Source organism: Saimiri boliviensis, chromosome 18 (assembly GCF_048565385.1).
Source record: "Saimiri boliviensis isolate mSaiBol1 chromosome 18, mSaiBol1.pri, whole genome shotgun sequence".
In the NCBI taxonomy this organism is placed as follows: Eukaryota; Metazoa; Chordata; class Mammalia; order Primates; family Cebidae; genus Saimiri; species Saimiri boliviensis.
In genome coordinates this window covers 43,054,258-43,073,084 of record NC_133466.1, presented here as the reverse complement: position 1 = coordinate 43,073,084, position 18,827 = coordinate 43,054,258, and the positions used below count along the sequence as shown (strand labels likewise).

Below are 18,827 nucleotides of genomic sequence, written 5' to 3'. Positions count from 1 at the left end.
ACACACAAAAACACACACATACACACATCACACACACCACACAGACACCACACACACCACACACACCCCCACAGCCACACACAAAAACACACACACACCACACACACACACATACCACACACACACCACACACACCACACACACACCACACACACACCACACACACCCCCACACCCACACACAAAAACACACACACCACACACACACACACACACATACACACATCACACACACCACACACACCACACACACACCACACACACCCCCACACCCACACACAAAAACACACACACCACACACACACAAACATACCACACACCACACACACACACCCACACAAAAACACACACACCACACACAAACACACAAACACATCACACACACACCACACCCACACACAAAAACACACACACCCACACACACCACACACACACCACACACACACACCCACACACAAAAACACACACAGACACACCCACACACAAAAACACACACATACACACATCACACACACACAAACCACACACACCACACACACACCACACACACATCACACACAGACACACACAAAAACAAACACACACACCACACACCACACACACACTCCCACACACACATCACACACAGACACACACAAAAACAAACACACACACCACACACACATCACACACACACGACGTAGCGGCGCAGGCCTGGAACCCCGGCTGCCCGGGAGGCTGACGTCAGACGTCGCCCGGACCGGAAGTGGAAGCTGCCGTCCAGCCAAGATGGCGCCGCTGCCCTCCAGCCTGAGGGGACCCGACTCAGAAGAAAGAAAGGACAGAAACGAGGCCAGACAGCGCCCGAGGGCATACATTTTCCTCGCAAATGGAGGAGCGCCTCCTCACCAGAAACGGTGTCAATCTGGAGGCCGGAAGGAAGAAGCGGCAGGTGTTCCGGAAACCCGTTCCTGAGGGACTGGACTGTTTGAACCCCAGCTCGGCTCAGCCTTCCGGCCACGCGGAGGCTCCAGCGCGTGGGCAGCGCTGGCAGAAATATGTCATTGGAGGGTAGTTTTATTAGTGTCCCCAGGCTGGCGGACTGTCGTCAGCAACTCGGATCTACTTATAAATCGGGGGGTACTAACCGCAGGTTGCTCTCTGCTTTTTTTTTTTTTTTTTTTTTTTTAGTAAATGATGAGAAGCATGGTATCTTTTTCTTTTCCTTTTTTAAAGAGAAGATTGGACTGATTATCTAAATGTACGTAGGATTGGGAGTAGTGGCTTGCAGTCCTAAGGGGCAGGTTTATATTTTTGCTTAATTGCAGTAGTGTTAACATTTATGCCATTTGTTGACTGACTACCAATTAGGTTCAGTAACTGTATTTTGTCTAGTCCTCAAACAAGTCTCCAAGGTATTACTAGACAAATTTTATAGGTCAGGTAGACTAAGCTTGGAGACGGTACTTAACGCTCGTCTACATAACAGTTGTGGAACTGGTTTCAAACTCTAGCCTATGTGACTTTAATGCTAGAACTTCATTCAGGACATTCTGTCACTCTTTTCGAAATTTTTTATTCCCTTGGAGTTTTGGAATTATTGGGAAGATTTACCCAATATGAAATACCACGTAGAGCCATGACAAAGATATTTTCATGAATTGTCATTTTGATTATTCTACTAATTCAAGAAAAAAGGCACATCCACATAAAAAAGCAACAGAGCAGAACCCTATGAAGGAATAAGAGTGAGTTGTTCCCAAGTTAATGCTTAATCAAAATTACCGTTAAACATTATTTAAGAATTGTCATAACTTGGCCAGGTGCAGTGGCTCATGCCTGTAATCCCAGCACTTTGGGAGGCCAAGGCAGGCAGATCACCTGAGGTCAGGAGTTTGAGACCAGCCTGGCCAACATGGTGAAACACTGCCTCTACTAAAAATGCAAAATTAGCTGTGCGTGGTGGCTCATGCCCCTAATCCCAGCTACTTGGGAGGCTGAGGCACAAGAATCACTTGAACCCAGGAGGCAGAGGTTGCAGTGAGCCAAGATCGTGCCACTGCCCTCCAGTCTGGGCAACAGAGTGAAACTTTGTCTCCAAAAAAAAGGTCAAAATTAGTGTTATATATAGTAATTCATATATCAATTATATATAAAAGATGTATAGTAATATGGCAGAAAGAAGATAGTAGTTAAGATGCGACTGAGGTATGCCAGAAACCTGAGGCAGGAATATGTTTGCATGTCAGTTCTGTGCCTGGCCAATTGAAACCCTTCAAAGTAAAAAAAAAAAAAAAAAAAAAAAAAAAAAATGACATTGAGGGCATGGACTTGAGGAACCAAAAAAGGGAATTTGTTAATAAAGTGAAGGTGACATCAGTTAATTACTGGGGAAGTCACAAAAAAGATACAGGGACTGGCAAGACATACCTTGGGTTTCTGAATGGATACAGTATTATGCATTTAAAAGGCTATTGAATTATATGGGTACCTGTCCCATGTAGCATATCCAGGCATTACCTATCCTCAGCCTCAGTAAGGAAGCTTTGTCACCCAGGCTGGGGTACAGTGGCACAATCTCGGCTCACTGCAGCCTCCGCCTCCTGCATTCAAGCGATTCTTGTGCCTCAGCCTTCCGAGTAGCTGCGATTACAGGTACACATCACAATACCCGGCTAAATTTTTGTGTTTTTAGTAGAGATGGGCTTTCACCAATGTTGGTCAGGCTGGTCTTGAACTCCTAACCTCCAGTAATCCGCCCACCTCAGCCTTCCAAAGTACCGAGATAACAGACGAGAGCCACCATGCCCAGCCTAAATCTTTGAATCTTGATTAAAACAACCAGCTTGGATCCATTTAGGCAGGATTTATATTTTCTCTATCATAATTGAAAGCATTTTTTTAAACAAAGGACTATATAGACAATAAGGTTTAATTGAGAATGGCTTATATGGAAAGAGAACATATGAAAGACTGCATATATAAATATAGGAATTATTTTAACACATAACTACATAAAATTCCCGTCGCAAAACTGAATGTTGATGTTACTAACCAGTTTCACCTTGCACTGGAAGTGGTGACATCATTTGTTAGGTGGAACTAGGAAACATCAGTCTAGTCTGGATTCTCTTGGGTGGTCATTCAGGTTTTCTGGACCCATGAACCTGATTCCGTATCACCCTGGGCTCCACCTCCAGGGTGATACAGATGCTGTAAGACAGAAGGTCTTACAGCAGGAATGACATGCCACTAAACATCAATGTTGAAAGTCTTACTCCTCCAGTGGCCTTAGTGAGGTCAGGTCCATTTACCTTAATCCTGCAAAGCTACCCAGGTAATTCCTACCAACAACCTTATGAGAACAATGAGTACCCTCTAGTGAGATTTCTCCGCCAACCAATTTACATGGAAGTGAGAGTCCTAAACAGGGATGACCCCAACGTCAAGTTGGTCTTAGATGACTGCTGGGCAACATCCACCATGGATCCAGAATCTCTCCCCAAGTGGAACGTTGTCGTGGATGGCTGTGCGTACAGCCTGGACAACTACCTGACTACCTTCCATCCAGTCGGCTCCTCCGTGACCCATCCGGATCACTATCAGAGGTTTCACGTGAAGGCTTTTGCCTTTGGATCAGAAGCCCACATGCTCTCTAGCCTGGTCTACTTCCACTGCAGTGTCTTAATCTGCAATCGACTCTCTCCTGACTCCCCTTTGTGTCCCGTGACCTGCCCTGTGTCATCTAGGCACAAGCGAGCCACAGGGACCACTGAAGCAAAGACAATGACAGTCGGTCTCCCGGGACCCATTCTCCTGTTGTGAGATGACTCCTCATTGAGAGGTGTCGGCCCATCTGATCTGAGGCTGCTAAAAGCAAGTGGGAGCCTTGGGGAGAAGAGTAGGAGTGAAATAAGTCACCTGTACGCGTGTCAGCAGCTCTCTGTCTGAAACTGCCCCAGTTCTGAGTCAGTATTTTCTCATTGAATGCATTTCTAAGGAGATTTTCTTCCCAAATGCAGCCTGTGGAGCTGCTGCTGATGTGCATTTCCGAATCTGACCTGTGGTGTCCCTGTGTAGCACTGCACTTTCAATCTCAATAAAATTTCCCCTGTGTTCCTCTACTCCACCAACCACAGCACAAATGGAAAAGGCTGATTTTTTTTTTGACAGCAGAGAAAAAGTTCCAAAACTGTCCAGTGTCAAGGATTCTAGGACACTCCCTGACTATGAGATATGACCATTACCATATAGAATACCTAATACTTTCAGATGTGTTTTCAGAACTGTTTTTCTTTTTAAATCACTAGCAGCTAAAAAGAATAATTTTTTTTTTGAAAAACTGGAGACACCACTCTTATACAATAGAAGGAAAATATTGACATATTCCCAAGCATATGAGTAATGATTATTGGAATTCCTTTTATTTGCACATGTGTATTTGCTATAATAATTGAGTATATAATAACTGATTCAATGAATAATGGAGAAATGTGTCGTTTAAAAAACTTTAATTCACCGGGCGCGGTGGCTCAAGCCTGTAATCCCAGAACTTTGGGAGGCCGAGGCGGGTGGATTACAAGGTCAAGAGATCGAGACCATCCTGGTCAACATGGTGAAACCCCGTCTCTTCTAAAAATACAAAACATTAGCTGGGCATGGTGCCTGTAATCCCAGCTGCTCAGGAGGTTGAGGCAGGAGAATTGCCTGAACCCAGGATGCGGAGGTTGTGGTGAGCCAAGATCGCGCCATTGCACTCCAGCCTGGGTAACAAGAGTGAAACTCTGTCTCAAAAAAAAAAAAAAAAAAAAAAAAACAACAAAAAAAAAAAACTTTAATTCATTTGCTGTCCAAGAGCATTAATCTTTTCGTTTTGAATGGTTTTTAAATAATTATAATGCATTTCTCAACATATTACCCATTCTTCTTTCTCAAGGGTCCCCAGTGCCAGTAGGTATAGATGTCCATGTTGAAAGCATTGACAGCATTTCAGAGACTAACATGGTAAGTTTCTTTATGGGTTATTCTTGTTGTTCTCAGCAGTGTCAAAATCACTAGTGTTTTAATATATCATTTAAATTATGTATGTTATTTATGTCTCCTACTTTGCTTAATAATAGAGTTGTGATTGCTGTGCTCTCTTCTATCCACTTCATTCTGCCCTCGATTACAATTCTCTTTCCTTATCGACTCTTCCATTTTCCTTCTAATGGTTTTCCAGTGGTGGAACACTGTAGAACATCATGATATATTTACCTGTATAGCAAGAATTGAGAGAATAATTGTATAAAAAGAAGGATGACCATACTATATGTGCGATACGAAATCCCAATCTTGAGTCCTTACCCATAAAACAATAAACAGTTGAACCGACATTGATAGACTGCTTTCACATATGTCAAATGATATTAATTTTGCTTATCTGAAGACAACCAGTAGCGAAGCACAAAGGATTATTCATGGGACTAAAAATTTAATTAAAGTTTTGTCTGTTTCCTTACATTTTTCCAGAAATCTAAAAGAGACTGACATTATTTAATTTTGTAATGAAACGTCTGTATTTTCATAGATGATTATTTGTTCTATGAAATAGCCGTAAACTTGAAACTGATCCCTTATCTTCAAGCTTCTTGTTAGCCTGTTTCTGTCTTTTATGACATAGTGCATGCCTTGCTTTTTTGTTGCTTCTTCTCATCCCTTAACCGCTTTAGCTGTTTTTATGTTTTAATATTATCAACTGTAATTTTCCATCTCGTTTTCTCTATTCCCAATTTAGGACCGCCTTCCTTGTTTACATAATTACCAGAGCCAAGTGATTTTAAGTTTTTCAAGTTTTTTGCTCTAAGAAAGAATAGTTAATACCATGGCTACCTTATACATACAAGCACCTACATATCTATTTTCAGATATATTTCCTTTTTACTTACTCTTGTTCCATTAATTTGTTAATGTAGTTTCAGTTTGGTTGAGCCCCCTTTAGTTTGTTTTTCTATCCCAAATAGAGTGCCTTTTTTAGCTTCAAAATCTCAACGTCTGTGTCCTTTTTGTCTTAGTCTGTTTGTGTTACTGTAAAGGAATACCTGAGGCTGGGTACTTTATAAAGATAAGAGGTTTGCTTGGCTCCTGGTTCTGCAGGCTGTACAAGAAGCATATCACTACCCTCTTCTCCTGGTGAGGGCCTCAGGAAGCTTCTGCTCATGCTGGAAGGTGAATAGGAGCAGGCATCACATGGCAAGAGAAGGAGGAATGAGGGTGGGAGAGATACTAGGTTCTTTCAACAACCACCTCCTAGTGGCAGGGTGAGGAAGGAAGGGGACTGTCATGGGAAATAATTGAGAATTTATTCATTACTAAGAAGATGGCTCCAAGCTATTCCTGAAGGATCGATCTGTCCCCAAGAGCCAAATACCTCCTGATATGGTTTGGGTCTGTGTCACCACCCAGATCTCATCTTGACATGTTGAGGGAGGGACCCTGTGGGAGGTGATTGGATCATGGGGGCGGTTTCCCCCGTGCTGTTCTTGTGATAGTAAGAGAGTTCTTATGAGATCTGATGGTTTACGAGTAACAGTTGCCCCTGCACGTGTTCTGTCTCTCTATCTCCGGCTGCTTGTAAAGAACGTGCTTGCTTCCACTTTGCTCTCCACCGTGATTGTAAGTTTCCTGAGGCTTCCCCAGCCATGAGAACTGTGAGTCAATTAAACCTCTTTTCTTTATTAATTACTGAGTCTCAGGTAGTTCTTTATAGCAGTGTGAAAATGGACTAATACACCTCCCATCAAGCCCCATCTCCAACACGGGATCAAATTCCAACACACGATTTGGAAGGAACAAACATTCAAACTCTATCACTTGTTCTTACCTAATGGCTATGTGTCCTTATATTTAAATTGCTTTTTCCATCTCATTTAATTCTCCTCAGTTGCTATCTTCTCCATCATCTTCTTTAGATCCACCTCTTTTGTTCTCTGTCAATACTACGCTACCTTCACGTGTTAATGACAAAGGCCCTAACTGGAACCTACTAGTAAGATGCAGCTTATGAATATGTTTTGTTTTGGTTTCAATTGTGGATTTGGTTTAAATTTTAGTTTTTTTCCTCCATTCTGCCAAAAGTACTGAATAATTTAATGTTTGGGCCAGGAGCAGTGGCTCACATTTGTTATCCCAGCACTTTGGGAGGCCACGGTGGGCAGATCATTTGAGGTCAGGAGTTCAAGACCAGCCTGGCCAACATGTTGAAACCCTGTTTCTACTAAAAATACAAAAAAATGAGCTGGGCGTGGTGGCACATGCCTGTAGTTCCAGCTACTCCGTAGGCTAGGCAGGAAAATTGCTTGAACCTGGGAGCTGGAGGTTATGGTGAACCAAGATTGCACACTGCACTTCAGCCTAGGTAACAAAGTGAGACTGTCTCAAAAAAAAAAAAAAAAAGGAGAAAAATCAGTGTTTGAGTGTCTTTAGATGGGGCCTGTCCCCTCCAGGTTGTCCTGCAACCCGTGTCTTGCTTTTCTTCTCTTGATTCAGCCTGCTTCTTTGACTAAAGTTGCCCACCCGGTCCTTGGAGTCATTTGAGATTGCAACTCTTACCTGGTTGCTTATTATCCTCTGTTTTCTACTTTAAAGATGGCAGGCTGCTTTTCTGTTTGTTTTTTAAATAAAACCAACAGAGCACCTCTTCCATCAATTGGGAGAAGTTATTTTGTTTTCAAACTTCATTTTCCATCTGAAAAGATTTAGTTTGTTGTTCATCCAGTCTGCTCATTTGGTGGCTATTTTTATGTATATGAATCCTTGAATTTCATTCCATTTTCTAGAATATTTTACATGTGTATTCTTAGAAACCTTTCAAAAGCTTTTATATATGCTTTGGAATAAGTATTGTTGATATATAAATTGTAGCATATATAGTAATTTTCAGTGTTAAATTTTAAAATTTAGATTCTATGTATTATTTTTGTAATAATGCAAATACCACAATTAAAGATAAAATGAGAGAGACAGAAAGTGAACACACAGGGATCTGCTAACGGAGCAGGGCCTGGAAAACATCAGTCGCTAAAATCAAATCATCTTTTCATCTGTATCCTTAATTCATATTTTTATTTTTAGTGATTCCTCCAAATCACTAACTGAAAGAAGTTCAGGACACATAAAAGTTCTAGAAAGGTCTAAACACAATCTTCTGTGACTCATTACACCTTGTTTCAGTCTGTGAACTCTCAGCTAATGGTCTGCCTAGTCCTTATCATTATCTAATTCAGTATTTATTTCAGTTCAACATAGGTCTTAAACCAGGCATCCCCAAACTTTTTGCACAAGGGGCCAGTTCACTGTCCCTCAGACCATTGGAGGGCCGCCACATAATGTGCTCCTCTCACTGACCACCAATGAAAGAAGTGCCCCTTCCTGAAGTGCCACAGGGGGCCGGATAAATGGCCTCAGGGGGCCGCATGCGGCCCTCGGGCGGGCCGTAGTTTGGGGACGCCTGTCTTAAACATTCATTTTGCCACTCTACACCAAAAGGGAATAGTACTCACAGGACTCACTACTCAAAAAAGACTGGTTTATTAGGTTCTGATCCTTTCCTACCCAAAGTCAGCTCCTACCGGTACTTCCACCAAGCCTGTTGTGCTCTGAGAACAAGCTTTTATTTCCCCTGCCCTGGCATCATATTGAAGTCATTTATGAATGACCCAGTTTGCATCTAAAATCCTTATTGTCTCTAACCAGCAGCACCCAAAACTGGCTATCATCTTTACTCCCTGAATAAGGTTAGCTTTGCTAGTCTGTATCAGATAAAACTGGACTGGGTTCACATGCCCAGTTTGAAAATGCTTTCTCATTGTCAGTGATTCCCTCTTTTTCCCTAGTGTGTGTTTGTTTGGTTGGTTTTGCTTCTCATTTATCATCTTTCTACTCTCTCTTGTCCACCCTGACTTCACTTTCGATCCGTCTAAGTTTTCTCTCATTCTCCTTCCAGAATGCTGTTCGGTTTGCTCCTGGTGATTGATAGTGCCAGCAAGTAATGACTTGCTGTATCACAAACACGCACCCACGTCTGCTGTTTGACTCCATAAACTCAAATGTTTGCCTAGTAACCTTCAGATCAGACCAAGCATCTAATTCTAAGTATATGCTTATTAAGGCACTCTGTGCAGTAACCCACACAAGTCCCTGTATTACGTTAACGAATGAATCATTCTGTTTATTTGCCCTCACCCTAATCCAAAGTTACGCATGGCTAATGTTCCCAGATTAATCCAGAGCCATAAATCAAAATATAGCTCTATTCTGAACCTAGAACAAACTAGCTCATAATTAATTGGTGACTCATTCAGAGTTTACTGAAATGTATCCTTTCTTTGTATAATAAATGCCAGAGTTCTAGCATATGCACTAGTTCAAGAAAAATTTGATTATCCTTGGAAAATAAAAGATAGAAGTAAGCAATTGTGAAATAGTAAGAAGTTATTGTGGTTGTCCAACAGCCAACAATTTGGATGAAGCTAGGGGAGTTTCTATTCAAACAACCAAATACTGGAACATCTAAGAGCCAAACAAAACTCATATTATTAACGGAATAAACTTTTTTCCTACTGTAATGCTAGTACAGTTTTTTCCTCTCATCGATACATTCTTACAATATAAAAATAAATATTAACGATTCAAATCCCTGAGCCATACTGAATCAGAATCTCTGGGAACTAACTTCTGGGAAATGTGCCATTTCTAGAAACTTCAAAAATTATTCTTTGCACACTAAACTTGGAGAACCACCATTTTACAATATGCTTTCTGTCTCTCAAGCTGAGGATGATTCCTGATTCTGTCCTAGGACTTCTGTCAGCTTGCTTTACACGAATAGCATTAATAAACACTCGATCCACATTTTTATGGGACTATAGTTTATTCGATTTGGGAAAACTTCTTTAACAAAAGGAACATGAGCATCAATACAAAATCAATTTTAAAAGTGAATATTTGTTTATAATGAAAAAAGGAATCACAATAAAATAATAGACAGTAAAATAGTAAAGTTTCAGCTTCCTTTATTCTGAGATCTCTTTAGGTGATTTACCAAAATGCTTGCACAGAAATGCTGCCCATTTATAACCTGGTTCCCTTTCCCCAACTTGAATATTCTATTATAGCTCCCAGAAATTCTCAACATTGACCAGAGTTCATGTGAAAGAGAAGCTGAAAGCATAACCTCCTTAGCTTCATCCTAGGTCTACCTGAAACTACAGTGTTAGCCATTCACTTCTAAGTCATTAGCACCCATGAGAATGAGTCCTGGGACTAACAGTGCTGAGTGGTCATCCGGAACCATTTTCCTACTGGTTTTGATTGGTCTCTTCTTCTCTCTGTCCAGGACTTCACAATGACTTTTTATCTCAGGCATTACTGGAAAGACGAGAGGCTCTCCTTTCCTAGCGCAGTAAACAAAAGCATGACATTTGATCATAGATTGATCCAAAAGATCTGGGTGCCTGACATCTTTTTTGTCCACTCTAAAAGATCCTTCATCCATGATACAACTATGGAGAATATCATGCTGCGTGTACACCCTGATGGAAACGTCCTCCTGAGTCTCAGGTAAGGAGAGCTGCCTATTGCCTTTGGCCTTCTTGTACTGCTACTATCTGCACCAAAACTGATGACTGGCGCTTCAGATGAAACTCACGGTGTTGCTGTCTGTTTAATGTTTCTAGAGATTGGGACACAAGCATACGATGTGATTTTCCCCTAGTTCTAACATCCAGATTAAAATAAAAATGATTTGCTGTTCTGACTATATCCACCTTGGGTATATGTTGGTTGGACAAATAGTGAAGCTGAATTATGGAAATCCTAAAATCTGGCACACGGTTTTACAGGCAGACAAGCCCGCTTTTCCTCCTCACCGACTCCATGTGAACGCTGCACCCCACCAAGCAGTTTTGGAACCTTGGATTAGTTATACAATTTTTCTTAATTATCTCCTTCATTTTTCATGGGAAGGCATAGCTGTCATTCAAGCTAACACCAACTTGCTTTCTTTTACTTTGCTTTTAATTTAAAATGTGCATTCCAACACTTTGCTGTAACAGCGCTTCCTTTTAAATGTTCCATATTTTCTTTTAGTCACATGAGTCCTGTGCATATTGAGTGGCTTATCACAGATTATTACTATAAATGTTTGGTAAACCCAAGCAACTCAGCTTTTTTTAATGTCCTACTAACCTTAGAAGCATTCTAAAGTAGGCTGAACAAATGATAGATATCCCTGTCCTAACTTCTGGAAACTGTGAAGCTTACCATATATGACCACCAAAAAATAAATAAATAAATAAATAAATAATAAAAAAAGAAAGAAAGAAAAGGAAGGAAGGAAGGAGTGAAAGAGAAAAGGATCCTTGCAGATCTTGAAATAGGTAAGTTATCCTGGATTATCTAGGTGGGACTTAAATGCAGTCTTAGGAAGACAATGTAGTCGTAAGCCAAAACATGCTGGCAGCCACCAGAAGCTATAGGACACATGGATTTTCCCCCAGAGCTGCTAAGAGAGAAGGGCTTTTATGACACTTTGATTTCAACCCCATGATACTGATTTCAGAGTTCTGGCCTCCAGATCTGTGTGAGAATAAATTTCTATTGTATTAAACTACAAAATACGTGGTAATTTGTTATAGCAGGAATAGGAATCTTATGTAGATTCTTTTTGCTCATTAAAATACCTCAGCACAGAGCTGTTGCCAGGCATTGTATATGTGCTGTCAATTATTTTAAAAATGTGATTAAAGGAAAATATCACTTTCAATGGCTTTTGTTTGGGGCGGTATGGTAGGGAAGAACAGGGGTCTCACTGTGTCATCAGGCTGGAGTACAGTGACAATCTCAGCTCACTGCAGCTTCTGCCTTCTGGATTCAAGTGATTCTCCTGCCTCAGCCTCCCCTGAGTAGCTGAGATTACAGGCACCCACCACCATGCCCAGCTAATTTTTATATTTTTAGTAGAGACGAGATTTCACTATGTTGGCCAGGCTGGCCTCGAACTCCTAACCTCAAATGATCTGTCCACCTCGGCCTCCCAAAGTGCTGGGGTTGCAGGTGTGAGCCACCATACCCGGCCTCAATAGGACTTTTAAATCAGGAGTAGCATAGGACTCGTAGGTACTGGAGTCAAGCCTCGGTAGGAATTGGGAACAGAATGGCACTATCTGGACAAAGAATCACCCATTTTAAATTAATTTTGGTGGGGGGAGTAAAGAATTAACTCAGTCAATTTTTCTTACCCTGCACATTCCAGGAAATTTTTGGCCCTTGCCAGGCTCCTGTGGGGTAACCTGTAACCCCTTGGAATATCCTAACTGATAAGAGTATCTTTGTTTACTTGGGGGCTGGGGGCTGAGCCCGATAGTTTCTGCTAACGATGTGATTTATAGTGGAGGCTTTGAGCCACTGGATATCAGCTTGACCTCTGGAAGGGCTGGAGACTGAGGTCAGCCGTGTGGGTTGGCAGTCAGTACTATGTGGCTACTCTCCATTAAAAGTGTGGATATCAAGGCTTGGGTGAGCTTCCTTGGTTGGTGATGCCCCAAGGGTGTTGTCACGTATCATCGCTGAGAGAATTAAGCACCGTGCATGTAACTCCATTAGGAGAGGACAACTGGAAATGTGTTCCTGGTCTCTCCTGGACTCTGCCCTGTGCTCCTTTTCTACTGTTGGTTTTCATCTGTATCTTTCCATTATTATATAGGTAACCAAGAGCACAACAGCTCTGCTGGGTTCTGCAAGTCCTTCTAGTGAATCACGGACCCTGAGAGTGGTCTTTGGAGATCCTCTAACACAGGAGGAACTCAAAATTTTTGTCAGCACAGCTCTTCCAGCCAACAGCAGAGCCAATCCAAGCCCAGAGCCAGATCCCCCGGTTCTGGGATTGGTTCTGACACCACTTAGCCTCCTAGCCTCTTTGGTCATTAATTCATTCACATGTACTATGATGGACTGAAACACCTCAGAGGGGCCCTTCTAGGTTTCAAGTACTAGGAATATGCCAAAATGAATATGTTTTGTGACACAAAGTAATCCTTGGCTTGATGTTTTGTTGCATGACTATTGACAATAGACTTAGCCCACAGAAGATGAAATGGTCCTGCTCCTCTGATTAACTCAAGGGCACCACAGGTAGGAGCATCTGTTGCCTTTGTTTTCTGCAAACCTGCTCAGGGGCCTTTTACGAACCTTTGATCTGCTGTTGTGGGTACCAAAATTTCTACTTTGAGGCAAGATCCTAGTACAGCAGCCTCTGCCTGAAGCCGGGAAAATCTAGGAGGATATAAAATTTGAAAAAACAGTTATTATCATATCTTTTGGCTTAATAGCACCTGAATCATGCATTGTACACATAGATATATAACTAAGAATGCTCCAGGCTTTTCACTCACTACTGGAAAGAGGATTTCCTCAGGTAAACTTTCTTTGTAAAGGAAACCTTTACCTACAGGTTTTTATTGCCACCATCTCAACCCTTCGTTACTATAGGTATAGGCTATTTATGTGGGAATCTTCCAGAAAGCAAAAAATGTTCAAATCTGTTTAAAAGTCTTCTTACTTTAAAGTGTGTTTATCTAGAGACATCAGAGCCAGAAAATACAGAGGGGGCTGATCAGGAAATGATGAGCTCAGAAGCAGGTATGAGAGCTGAATTCACTCATTGAATCTGTGGCTTAAACAAATCATCTACCCTCTAGAGTTTGCTTCCTTACATATTATTTGGACAGAAGATAATACTGTGCATTTTGGATTATTCTTGAAAGATACACAGAACAGGCAAACAATAAGAAAGTTTCAATGTTGCATGCTCATTTGGCCAGATGGTTAAATGATCTGCAGTATTCTTTTTCTCGTTCTTTTTGTAGGATAACGGTTTCTGCCATGTGCTTTATGGATTTCAGCAGGTTTCCTCTTGACACTCAAAATTGTTCTCTTGAACTGGAAAGCTGTAAGTCTCACTTCCTGGTGGAGTGAGTACATCATTTGAACACATCATCACATATTTACATGTAAATAAGCATGCTCTTAACAAGCATTTTAAAATCTTGATATATTTATCCAAAATCAAAACAGTTGCGGGGTTCTTCTTTGTTTTTTGTTTTGTGGGGTTTTTTTTGGTTTCTGTGTTTTATGAAGGTTGTGATGGCAGTTTGTCTGTTAAAGAAGATTCGGGGGGAAAGTATTTTGATAATTGTGTATTCTGCAGTTTATACAATAAAGGAACAGCTCCCTAAAAAGGTCTATTCTTGCTAATGTTACATAGATTAACACAGACTTTCCACATTTGGAAAGCTCTGGAATTAATGTTCCCAGATGAATCACAATCCTTCATTAGGTAGACTTGGATTCCCTAGAAAAATCTAGCTCTAGACATAGACACCCTTTATCAAAACCCCATCACAGGGTATCTGAGCTGTCAATCACTTTTACCCATCAGCTATTTTTGATACAAGATCTTAAAAGCTGACTGCAGTTTTTGAAAATGTGTCTAAAATGCTGAGAATCTCAATAGATGTCTATTCCACGAATGCTCCACCCCAAATCCATTAGAAACTTTTTGTACCACTATTTGACTTTAGAAAATTTCTTATAAGATTGGCCCATTTTGGAATTTCATTCAAAGAGACGAAAAACAAAGAGGGACCAGCAGGCTGGAGTCAGGCCTGTGACAGTGAGGGGATGCTATGGTGTCGCCCTGAGGCCTGGCTTAATACTCTAAGAGAATGCACACAAATATAGGAGCAGCTATCTGGAGAGTTTTAGTTCATTGTGTGGGCACAAGATCCACACTATACTAGTCATCAGGGTCTAACTTTTAGAGATTATTTTCCCTCTTCCTAAAAGTGTGTGTATGATCAGTTCATTGGCAAACATATTTTTGTCACCTAATATGTTCCATGTCATTGGACTAGGCACTAGGGACACAGAACCACATAAAACATGGTTATAGAACGCATCGAGCTTACAAGAACTTACTCCACTTACAAGTATTTTCATGTTTTAGATGCCTACAATGAGGATGACCTAATGCTGTATTGGAAACACGGAAACGAGTCCTTAAATACTGGAGAGCATATTTCCCTTTCTCAGTTCTTCATTGAGGAGTTCAGTGCGTCTAGTGGATTAGCTTTCTATGGCAGCACAGGTACAGCATTTTGCGTGGGTGATTCATCAGCACGTATTGGACATCTACCGTTTGCAAAGCACTACAACCTGTGAAAAGACCGGAATCCAAGCGAGTGTCCCTTTGGCCAAGACCATCATTCCTGTCCTTTACAGGGAGCGACCTCCATCTTTCCATACCTCATTTCTCTCCCCCTCTGCCACGCCCCCCCTGCCACCATGCAACCACCTCTAACAAGATGCCTTTCTTCCATTGTTGACTTCTCCAGTCTCAATACAGCAGACTGAGTAATCTCTTTGGAACATGAAGTTCAGAATTCTTTCCTGTTCTAAACTTTCCAGTGTCTTTCTTTCCTTTTTTTTTTTTTTTTTTTTTTTTTGAGACAGAGTTTCGCTCTTGTTACCCAGGCTGGAGTGCAATGGCGCGATCTTGGCTCACCGCAACCTCCGCCTCCTGGGTTCAGGCAATTCTCCTGCCTCTGCCTCCTGAGTAGCTGGGATTACAGGCACGCGCCACCATGCCCAGCTAATTTTTGTATTTTTAGTAGAGATGGGGTTTCACCATGTTGACCAGGTTGGTCTCGATCTCTTGACCTCGTGATCCACCCGCCTCGGCCTCCCAAAGTGCTGGGATTACAGGCTTGAGCCACGGCTCCCGGCCTCCAGTGTCTCTCTATCACATTTACAACAAAATTGAAGTTTCTCAACGTGATCAGTCTCCTGCCTAACTTGGGACTCACCCACTCACCCTGCGCCTCACCACCTGCTTCTCTCCTGACACTGGCCTTCTTGCTTACCCACCTAATTCCATCAGCAGGACCTCTGCCTGGCCGTCTCCTCCCTCTGCCTGGAAAACTTTCCCCCAATATTCTCATGACCAGCTTCTTCACTTCAGTCAGTGCTCTGTTCAGATAGCTTCTAAACAGTGCTTTCCTAACCAAACCAACCCTTTGTGAAACAGGATTCCCTTCTCAGCGTTCCCCGCCTCAGTCATCACAGCACCTACCATCACCTGAAGTATGCATTTGACTGCTGTATTGTCTGAGTGCCTCACCAGGAAAGGGGCGGGGAATCTGTCTGCCTTGCTCCCTGTTTCTTCTGCAGCACCTGGAGTGTGCTTGGCACATGATAGATGCTCAATAAAAACCAGCTGAATGAATCCATCCATAAAGTGCATCGTTGCCCTAAACGAAAAACCCATCCAAAACTGGGCCTATAGAGCACTCTTTACTATGCCAGATGTATTTCTGAATTGACAAGTTTTATCCAAGAAACCTTTTAAAGTTATTTCTGATCCCCACCGACTGAAGTTGGAAGCAGCCTTCTGTTCCCCTCGACCCTCCTCACCCTCCACTATCATTCTCCTGCTGGATAGTAATGATCTGGGTCATTTTAGGGCGAATCCATATAAAATGCCATTTCAGATTCAATGAAGCCATGCTTGGACCAGCAGCCCTCCCTGGGTTTCAGAGCAGTCCTGGCTAGAATGTTTTTATCTCCTCTGCCTTGATGGTGGTTCCTTTTCTCCTCAAAGATTCTCCTCTCTGTTCTTAGATCTTGGAGAGTAGTTATCAAATTTGTATCTAAAAACCTGCATCTTTAAGAGAGAAGTCGAAGTTTACATTGCAGAGAAGTTAAATGATTCTCTAGGAGCAGCAGCTATTTAGCTGTTTAGATCTAGAAGAAATTCTCTGTTTTACCCCATTATTTGTCTACATTGCTTGCGATTCAGCAAATGATGCCATCAATTTTAATCATGTTTATTGCCTTTTCTGATTATATAAGTAACACATATTTATTTGTTTTGATCACTGATATATCCCTGGCTTATGGTACATGCTCAAAGGCTAATTATTGAATGAATGAAAAAATGTTAGACAATTTGAGGAGACCTCAGAAAAATTTAAAGGAAAATCTCTTTGTAATCCTACCTCATAGAGATAAACTGTATTATTATTTTGATATATTTTTCTGATCCTCCTCCTACTCCTTTTCTCACTTTGCCTTTCTCTATATGAATAAATATAAGCATATGTTTATCAGGACTTTAATGTTCTTCATGAATGCTAAATTAAATTAATATTTAAATAGAATGTATGCAATGAACAACCATGATATATGTAAAGTATAATTTATAGGATTTTTAAAATTTTACTATTGCTATGATATAACTTTGGCATATGATACATTATAAATAGATATTTGTAATGTTTAATGCTAATATAATGTACTAGATATGAAGCATAGAAATCCAAAAGAATTGTCTCCTGCACAGAACATATACAAAATATGCAATAATAACAATGGCGTTTCTTAACTTTTGAAGCACGGTTATCTATTAACATATATACAACCATTTTCTTAACAAGAAGTTAAATTTTACTTCAAAATTCTAACTTTACCACTAAGTCATTCCATTTGCTCTCCTGCAATCTTATTTGTGCTTGTCAGACTTTTTGAGCTCTACCAGGCAGGTCCAACACTAGTTGATTTTTATCTTTTTCTGGTCATGTTTTAGAATCTCTTCTCTCCAAAGCCAGACAAAATATTGGCATTGGAAAACTTGCTGCTCACAAAGATGCTTGCATTTTAAAATGTAATGCTTACATTTTAAAATGAACTTATAAATCCTTAACATTCAAATGTAGTTATATTTTTAAGAAATAGCATTTTGGTTCCTTAGAAAATGAAAAAATATATATAATTAGGTTCAAATGTACATGCTTTGTGTAGCATGAGATGGAGAGTTATCCATAATACGTTGCAATTTTTTTAAAAAAAGCAAGTTACGGAAGAATACATTTTAAAATTCCCATACTTGTTATTGAAGAAAGTATGTATACATATTTATGAGGGTTTATATACGTATGTGTGCATATCGTGTGTGTGTATATGTGTGTGTGTGTGTGTGTGTGTGTGTGTGTGTGAAAAGCCTAGAAAGATTAACAATAGATACCTCTGAGAAGTAGGTATAAATTGGGGAGATTTTCAACACTTGTATTTTTTAATTTGTTACAATATACTCTTTTTTTATGACAGAGATTTAAATAGGATCTGAGAATAGGAAAAATGCAGAAGGGAAGCATTTTGGAAGTTGTATTCAAATATCAAATTAATAATCATATTTGGGTTTATTTAACCATCCCTTAGTTAGATTTCAGAAAGATTGCCTTTAGAAACTTATTTTAGTTCGTCAGCATGTGATAGTTCTGCCTCACATCATCCATGAATCATTAATCTTCTGACCGTCAAACTCAAGTGTCTTTTTGAGACTGGTTTCCTGTTTCAGTATTTTAGCTTCCTCAAAAATAATTTTTGATTTTTTTTCACTCCTATTTTTTTTTTGAGACGGAGTTTCCCTCTTGTTACCCAGGTTGGAGTGCAATGGCGCGATCTCGGCTCACCGCAACCTCCGCCTCCTGGGTTCAGACAATTCTCCTGCCTCAGCCTCCTGAGTAGCTGGGATTACAGGCACGCACCGCCATGCCCAGCTAATTTTTTGTATTTTTAGTAGAGACGGGGTTTCACTGTGTCGACCAGGATGGTCTCGATCTGTTGACCTCATGATCCACCCGCCTCGGCCTCCCAAAGTGCTGGGATTACAGGCTTGAGCCACCGCGCCCAGCCTTCACTCCTATTTTACAAGTACCAGCCACAACCACCACTCCCAAATCAGCTTTATGGAAA

The 18,827-nt window shown here is 40.9% G+C and overlaps 1 protein-coding gene across 1 annotated transcript in view; it reads left to right on the top strand.

Annotated features, from left to right (window-relative positions):
- Window positions 1-18,827, top strand: part of GABRR3 (gamma-aminobutyric acid type A receptor subunit rho3) — a 53,806-nt gene that overhangs the window by 16,459 nt on the left and 18,520 nt on the right. Inside the window, exons 3-6 of the mRNA XM_003928335.2 lie at window positions 4,915-4,982; window positions 10,354-10,577; window positions 13,883-13,965; window positions 15,022-15,162. Coding sequence (XP_003928384.2) covers window positions 4,915-4,982; window positions 10,354-10,577; window positions 13,883-13,965; window positions 15,022-15,162 — 516 coding nt within the window. The remainder of the gene's footprint in view (window positions 1-4,914; window positions 4,983-10,353; window positions 10,578-13,882; window positions 13,966-15,021; window positions 15,163-18,827) is intronic.